Genomic DNA, 9,099 nt, shown 5'->3' on the forward strand with positions numbered 1-9,099 from the left:
TTTTCTTGAGTAGCCTTCGTGCTATATTTGAGTAGCCTCCGTGCTATATTCGAGTGTCGGTCTATCGACTGGCATACAGAGGGTGTAATGCTAGAACGGTTTTCTACAGTGCAGTAGAACTCCGATACAGTGAATCTGGGCTGTTTTATCCTGGGGACTTCGTGGTTGATAGTCTGCCTTGCACAATTTTGGGCAGTGCCTCGAAACGTCTTAAAGAGAGCGACCTAGTCCGCGACTCATCCCAGTAATATTTTCGGTGACATAAATTGTTTTCAAAGGTTTTCGAATTTCAAAAACAACAGAAATTGTTAAAATGATTTGGTGATCTACAATGTCTCAAAGTAGATTAAATAATCTTGCATTGATTTGAATTGAAAAATATATTTTAAAGAATCTTGGTTATAATGAACAAATTTTTAATAATTTTGTAGTAAAAATATAAGGCAGAAACGAAATTTAATGATTAAGATGGAAATTGCTACTGATGTGGGATGCTAGTACCACATATTTGGATTGATAATTTTTTTTGAACGATGTTTGAGTTGATAGATACATTTTCATCTCCAACAATGAAAATATGACTTTATTTAAATATTTAAGTTATGAATTTGATGAAATTTGTATTATATTGAAGATGATAATTAATTTTATGAGTTTTGTTTGAAAATTTTGATGGATTTTTTAAATTTTTATAAAAAAATGATAACATTGTTGACATTTTAAAATATAAAAAATCAAATTGTCACTTAAAATAAAATAAATGACTAAATCAAAAAAAAATAAATAAAAAAACTAAAATGTTAACGAATTAAATTAAGTGATTGCAGGTAATATTTAACAAATATATATATATAAAATATAAATTCATACTTGACATAAACAAAGCAACATTTGGTTATACAGATAACGAATGTTGTGTGCAATCTGGCATGGTATGGTGAGTGGTATTTTTCCGTGGTAATGGCGTTGGTCAACATAGGATATCAATGGTCTCAATGGTAGCCTTTCTTTTGTGCCTTAACTTTACCATACATAATAGTAATATTCTTTTGTCTGTTTTTCATAAGCCTATATTTTCCATTGCTTGCATCATTTCTATCCACACTGCTAATTCATAGATTATATATTCTTTGTAATCTTGATGGTAAATTCTTATCTTAATCATATATTCTTGGAAATTCCAGCGAGGTCTTTGCTTTTATTTGTAAAAAAGTTGTACTTGGGAAGCAGAGTGCCATCCATGTATATGATTCTCTTAGATTCATGGGAGACCGACTTTGTTGAAATTTATGTCTAATTAGCTGTTTTTTTTGTTCATTTTTGTTTGTATTTTATTGGAGTGGAAACAAAATTTTAAATTATGTTTGTCATCTTTAATTTACACCTTCTATCTAATAAAAAGTATCATTTTTGTTAGATGATATTTTCTGTAACTTATATATTTTAAACTATTATTTTTTATGACTTTATATATATCAGATCAGTGATAAAAAATACTTTATAATATCAAATTACTCAATTTAAATATCTTCAAAGATACTTTTAAAATGATCATTAATATTATTTTGATTGATAATAATATCTTCCTTCATCAATTGTTTCTTAAAAAAGCTATTATATATGTTTTATCCGACTTGTACCTTTAGCTATTGTAACGCAACAGTTGCAGATATAGAGAAAATATCATTTAACAATAAAAATTATTCAAGGACTCTTGCATTTTTACCTTTTCATTACTTTTTGAAAATTATTCTACCTAAATTATATAGTACACAGTAAATATTTTCACGCTAACTAAACTCCCTTCATTGCATTTGAATTTTGGTAAAGAATATGTTACAGAAATGAGAATAGGTCAATTTTACTGATTATATAACATGTCTAAATCAGCAAAATATATAGGGTGTTAGAGAAAACATGCGCTACTATTACATATAGTCCTTTAAACCATAGGGACCATTTCTGACCCAAATTCGACCCTACCTTCAATCAGAAAAATTGATAGATATTACCTTGTACAAATATACTTGTCAGATTTACCCTGTTGAACAGTGAGGTGGCTTTAAAAGGCTATGCATTGTTTTAATTTTTTTATGTCTTGATGGACTTCCTACATAAATAAATCAATCATGGAATAATCTCATCACCATGATATCGAGTTGATATACTCTTAAGTGAAATGGATATCTTCATTGCGACATATAGCTTTGACGGATAATTGTCAAATTAATGTCATATATTTTGAATTCTTTTTACGGTGATTCGAATTTAAATTTGGATCTCTGCTTTAAAATGTACATGTGTTAATTTGTTTGTAGTGTTTGTGACTTTAGTTTCAGATTAAAAAATTATGTTTTCAAAATTAAAATACGGACATTTCTATTCCTTTAAAAAAATAGAGAAGATCCTTACCCTATCATTTCGTGTATTATGATCTATGGTAGATCAATTGTGAAAATTCACCTCAAACTTTAAGGATAGTTAATTATGCTCTTTGGAAACAAAAGCTCATGTTCATTCTCATTCTCATTGTTACGGATGAGACAAAGATTTAGTAGTGATCAATGTCGGCAAAGCTGGCCCAAAACACTTAACTAAGGACTAATTTATATCTTAAAAAGAGATTTACTTAATGAGAAAGCCTCTAAATAAAATAATTTATAGTTTTAATTATTATGCTACAGATTTATTTATAGTTATTTGTTAGTAAAGTTAGAAAAGTATATGATTTTGAGTTTGTGTCAATTGTTCAAGACCATTATATGCGACTACTTTTTTAGTTACAATTTCAAGGATATAAAATAAAAAAAGTTCATAAACAATCAAAAATTAAATTACTATACGTTTTAAAAAAATCATAAATGTTGTTAATATTAATTTTTTATGTTTTAACGTATATGTATAACCAATAAATTTTAAATTTATTTTAAAAAATTGCTTAATTTTTATTTATTACTTCACAGTTAAAATATCTTCATTTTTAAAATTCGTTTTAAGTTTCTAAAATTTTTGGGCTGGCTCTCGGGGTGTTGGTTTGACAAAAACAAAGAAAAACGAAATGGAGTTAAATTTTGATGCACATATCTTTGTTTTCTTTGGTTTTTGTTGATCCAGCATCGGTCAAGTCATTATTTCACGCAAGAGGATGAAATAACTATTTTAAAGTCCATAATAGTATTTTGGTATTTTTAGACGCTTTAGAATATAAAACTATTTATTAAATTAATGTAGTCAAATTTGTGTAGTATCTTATTTTCAAATTTGATACTAAATTCAATTAATTTAATATTTGTTGAGATGATATTAATTTATAAAAAAATTAATTAATTTTAATTTTGATATAGTAAAATACGAGACCTTTTTATTAATTAATATTTTCTTTTAGGCCCAAGACAATTTCTTTGGTGGTTTTATCCTTTGACGGATCCTAATTAGCATTTGCCATAATATAATTGTTAATTGTATTCTCATTTCATGACATGTGTCTTCGTTAGAGTTTTGAGTATTTTTAATGGGTTTAATTTATATAAATCATCATCGTAAAAATTATTATACTGTTAATAAAAAAAATCACAATAATTAAATCATTAGATATGTTTGATTTTTACTATGATTATTTTTAAAGCAATGATTGTGAATGCTTTTGAGGTGGTTGCAAATGAAAACGTTTTAGATTGAAATGATAATTAAACACTTTATCAATTAGTGGTCCATAATATACCATGTTTTCACCCTAAAATTTTCCATATGTAGATGCAAAGCACAAAGAGTCTCTAAAAGAAAATGGTTTAAAGGGTGTTTCCAATAATCCCTCTCAAGTGAACCAGTTGAAGAAGGGAGTGGCATACACATGGCCAGTCCATACGGTTACCTAAACAGCTGGAATTTGTGTCAAAGTTTGCACAATAAACTTTGTGATTCCCAATAGTCCTATCTTTGGAATTGAAAAAAATTCTGTTATCTTTCACATAGTTTTTTTATGTATTGATCCAAAATATTCAATCTCCAAGATAGAAAGAGAGTGAAAGGGTTCTATTTTAATAGGACACTCCATGTTAGAGCAAGTTGAGTGGCTATGGACAAAGTAGAAAAAATGATCATCACATTCCACATGAAAGTTTTGGTTTTTTTTCTTTGGCTTTTTGCATCTTCATTAGGTAAAAACCTCTTAACATGTGAAACATCACCACATGCTTCTAGCTTTTACCATTGCAATGAAAATGTGTCCCAAAATCATTGTGAAACATTTGCACTATTTTTCACAAACTCTCACTACTCATCACTTTCAAACCTTACCTTATACTTAGGACTCAACAAATTTGTCATAGCAAAAACCAATGGTTTTTCGGAAGAAACTGAGCTCTTTCCATTGAATCACCCTCTTCTGATACCAATTGATTGCAAATGCACAAGTGGTTTTTTTCAAGGTGAATTGATCAAAACTACCATCAAAGGTGAGAGCTTTTATGAAATTTCTCAATCATTAGAAGGCTTAACATCTTGCAAAGCTATTAAAGACAACAACTTTGGTGTTTTGTCACCTTGGAACCTTGATGGTAATCTCAAATTGGTTATTCCATTGAAATGTGCTTGCCCTTTTGCTTCTTCTCCTTTTGTTACACCAAAACCAAAATACTTTCTGTCTTATCCTATAATTGAAGGTGACACAATTTCAAATTTGGCCTTAAAGTTCAATATTACAAAAGAAGCTATAGTTTCTTCAAATAACTTATCATCATCAAAAGTATTAGAACCTTTTACAACTATTCTAATTCCATTGAATAATAACAACCCTTTCCTTGATTTTCAAGCTAAACCAAAACAACCCAATTCATATTTTCCAACCAACAACATCACAATTACAAAAAGTCAACACAAGAAGTCAAAAATGAGAACGAGTGAATTTTATATTGGTCTAATTGGTGTTGCAATCGGAGCTTTCTTTGCTTTAGTAGTAACCTTTTTGTACATGAGGCTGTTGAAGCAAAAGAAAGTGGAAGAAAATTCATGCAAAGAAAGAAATATGGAGCTACAACATCTAAATCAAAGTGTGAGAACCACAAGTGATAAGAAAGCTTCATTTGAAGGGTCACAAGATACTCTTGATGGTAAAATCAATGATTCAAAACCACATAAGGTTTTGCTGGAGACATATACTATTGAAGATTTGAGAAAAGTAACTGAAGATTTCAGTTCAAATTTTCATATTGAAGGGTCAGTTTTTCATGGTTGTTTAAATGGGAAGAACATAGCAATCAAAAAAATGAAAAATGAGATTTTGTCAAAATTTGATCTTGAATTTTTCCATGATGCAATTCAAGATCATCCAAACATAATTAAGCTTCTTGGTACATGTATTTCAAAAGGGTCATCATCAGATTCATTTTTGGTTTTCGAGTATGCGAAAAACGGTTCTTTGAAAGATTGGCTTCATGGTGGCTTGGCCATCAAGAACCAATTCATTTCTTCATGCTATTGTTTCTTGAATTGGAACCAAAGGCTTAAAATTTGTCTTGATGTTGCAAGTGCATTGGATTACATGCACCATGTTATGAATCCAAGTTATGTTCATTTCAATGTGAAGAGTAGAAACATTTTTTTGGATGAAGAATTTGGTGCTAAGATAGGTAAATTTGGTATGTCAAATTGTGTTGAGAATGAAACTAAGGATCCTAAATTTTATTCAACTAATCGTTCTTCATGGAGTCTTGGTTATTTAGCACCTGAATTTGTTCACCAAGGTATAGTTTCAACAAACATTGATATATATGCTTATGGTGTTGTTTTATTAGAAGTTTTGTTTGGTCAAACACCTATAAGTGTTTCATCAAGTGATAATAAAGGGGAAGGAAGTGTTTGGCTTAGTGACAAAATAAAAGTTATTTTGAGGTCAGAAAATGTGAATGAATTAAGGGAGTGGATAGATAGTGCATTAGGGGAGAATTACTCAATTGATGAAGCTTTGATAGTGGCTAATATTGCAAAAGATTGTGTTGAGGAAGATTCTAGTTTGAGGCCTAGTGCAAGGGAGATTGTTGAGAAGCTATCAAGATTAGTGGAGGAATTGCCAAATGAGGAATGTCAAATTTTGATGAGCGAAAACTCTTGCAAACCTCTGGTGGAGGCACTAGGAAGTAATATGTCAATAACCCATTAGGTGAATAAAATATATAAAGTTATCAAAGTTTATATGGTTTTTAAATCCAAATCTTGTTGATTTGAATGACTACTTCTACCTTATAATTTCTCTTGTCTTTGTGTCTTAGTATAATGTTGGGTCTATTTTTTTTTATGTTATTAGCATAATCAAATATTATAAGATAGAGAAAACTGTGTTCTTTTTCATGAGATAATAAGCAAAATTTTATAGTAAAATTATTTTTAGATAATTTAGTAAAACTGAGTTTAATAGAAATTGTGTGATTAGATTGGATAATGGAGTTTTGGCACACCCCTTTTTCTTTTTCTTTTTCGACACTTATTACTAAAAGCAAGTTATTGATAATTAATACTCATTCTCTTCCAAAATATCAGTTGCATTTGACCATTTCACTTATATTAAGAAAAGATAATAAACGAAAGAAAGAATTAGGGGTCCTCTCACTTTTCTAAAAAAAGAATCATAGGTTTCTCTTCTTCTTCATCTATCCGAGGGGTGGTTTAGGATTACTTTTTAGTCCAAAATCACACATCCAAGTTATTTTAGTCTCTCATTTATTTTAAATAAATGGTTTTTCACATAGATGTAGTTTTTTATTTTTTATTTCTTAGTCTAAGTGTGATGCTTATTTTTTTTCTTTTCATCTTGGTGCAGTGTCGTTTGTTTTCCTATCTAAGTGCGGTGTTCACAGAGGCGACATACTTGTTATGTCGGTACCATACTTTAAGTAAGGGGTTTACGGGTTATCACCAACAACGTTGTCTTAGCCTTACACATGATTTGTCAACACGTGGTTGTATTGGTCATGTCATAGACTGCCTATAGTTGATATAAGCGAACATCAATAAATTTATTTTTCTTTTCTGAAGATGGATTGAATTCATGATCGTAGATCTTGCATTATTCTTGATCATTGGCCTTACGTGGAAAAAATTTAGTTTGTTGTCAGGATTATGGTTTTTGTTTGATTATCTTTCATAGACTTATCAAATCTTTATGTGTATTTTGACATGTTTTTTGCTTTTTAATTTGTTTTGATATCAAAATATGGATGGGGAATGTCCCAAATCATAATGAATATACTTGTACTATTCTTATTTACATTTGAATGAAGCTTATTTATCTGTAAAAAAAATAAACGAAAGAAAAAGGATAGTGATTATACTAAAGCAGCCTTATTAATAATTGGTGTATTCTATTTATCATAAATGCTAAGCGAAGAATAATAACTTGAAAATGATACATATAATATTAATTAGATGCTCTTGTTGGAAAAAGACATTTATATATTGCATTAAAAACTGAGTCTTTTTAAGATAATTTTTGTGTGTGTGCAAATATATCAGTTATTATGAGACGGAAAAAGTATTATTTCTTAGGTTAAATAAGTTTTTGGTCCCTATAAATATATCATATTTCGTTTTTAGACCCTCTAAAAAATTTATATCAACAATTTTGGTCCTTGTCATTAACTCAATTCATGTGTATTATTCAAATTTTAGAATGATTTTTTGCAATTATGTTTAGAACAATATAAGAATCTTCCCGACGCTCTCTATAAGTTTTTAAACATAAACTTCTCCACCAAATATTATATGGTAATTAGGTCTGAATTCTTGAAGCTCTATCACACACTTTTAATGAATGCACAAAAGTTCTCACTCACTCCAAGTAAACCTGCAACTACACGATATCCACAATTACCATCATTACCAACGCCAATATTGTCATCTATGATTTATCAATTCCAACCGTTAAACGTTCTTTGAAGGGAAGAGCTGTAGGTTGTTGAAACTTGCTGACTAATGGTTGAGATGTCAGCTTTTGGATTGATGATTGAGGTTGTTGTACCTTACTAACAAATGTTATAGTGCTATATACATTTGTGCAAGTGCATCGAACAGCTGCATTCAAATACTCCCACCAAGATTGATCTCTCTTGGTCGATTTTTCTCTTTTTGATACCTTACTTTTTTTTTTTATGGGCACATTGACACATTATCAATAGGTGGGCACATCGACGTATTAAATGGATAAGCGATCTCACACAATTTACCCTTATGTGAAATTCTTCTAGGCACATCAAGCTCACCAGACTTTTTCAATATGACATTTATTTCACATTTCACAAATAACTTTGAAGGTTTACCTAATACATCATCATGAATATTTAATTTACTCCACCAAACATGAATAACGTCTAACAGAAGGGGACGTGGGATCATGATATACCTAACTATTTCACATGCACAAGATAGACCATGTGTTGTACAAATAGTGCAATGACACTCAGACTTATCAATACCGATATACTTCACACGATCATTCTTAGTCGCAATATGATCTATTGTATTTTTAGACACAACACCACACAAATGGGTGTACAATTGGTTACTATGTCGATGCATCTTTTGAATGATTCTCTTTTCGAATGATGTTATTATCTCATTGTGTTGTAATACAATTATTCTAGAAATAATTTCCCAAACACTGCATATATCCCCCATAAAGTCTTATAATATCTTTTTCAAACTCCAATGCGTAGACTCATCTCTTTGCATTGTCGTGTTTCCAAAGTACATAACTCTATTTATTCACCCCTCAACAAATATTTCCTTGTAAGGAATTAACCACTGCTCGTGTACATAATCATAAAAAATAGAACAATCACTACAAATTTTTTAAAACATACCCAACTTCATGTAATACTTGTTAAAACCAAGATGGTTTGAAGAACAAGGTATTTTGTGGTAACAAATTAATGTACTAATGATTTTAATTAATTGAATAGATCATGTGTATTGTGTAGGATATTATGATATATCATCTGATGATCATATTAATAAAAAGGAACATCAAGACATTGGTCTGCTACAGTTGGCTCTAATGGTGCAAGCAATGGTCTGCTTCAATTGCTTTTGGAAATGCTTTCAAGCGTC

At 29.7% G+C, this 9,099-nt stretch overlaps 1 protein-coding gene across 2 annotated transcripts; it reads left to right on the plus strand.

Moving 5' to 3' along the window:
- Window positions 1–3,694: 3,694 nt before the first annotated feature.
- On the plus strand, window positions 3,695–7,235 carry LOC101492511 (protein LYK2). Of its 2 annotated transcripts, none has more exons than XM_073365868.1 (2): window positions 3,695–5,741; window positions 6,815–7,235. In XM_073365868.1, exons 1-2 carry the CDS (start codon window positions 4,076–4,078, stop codon window positions 6,889–6,891), a joined length of 1,743 nt encoding a protein of 580 aa, XP_073221969.1. In that variant the 5' UTR covers window positions 3,695–4,075; the 3' UTR covers window positions 6,892–7,235. The 2 variants fall into 2 exon arrangements, with proteins under 2 accessions (XP_073221969.1, XP_004513999.1); XM_004513942.4 differs by having other exon boundaries at window positions 3,699–6,157; window positions 6,815–7,231.
- Window positions 7,236–9,099: the final 1,864 nt, after the last annotated feature.

The sequence above is a fragment of the Cicer arietinum genome, chromosome 3 (assembly GCF_000331145.2).
Source record: "Cicer arietinum cultivar CDC Frontier isolate Library 1 chromosome 3, Cicar.CDCFrontier_v2.0, whole genome shotgun sequence".
NCBI classification, from domain to species: Eukaryota; Viridiplantae; Streptophyta; class Magnoliopsida; order Fabales; family Fabaceae; genus Cicer; species Cicer arietinum.

Excerpts from the sequence above, each read along its gene's own strand:
- LOC101492511 (XM_004513942.4), top strand. The coding sequence starts at position 4,076 with ATGGACAAAGTAGAAAAAATGATCATCACATTCCACATGAAAGTTTTG.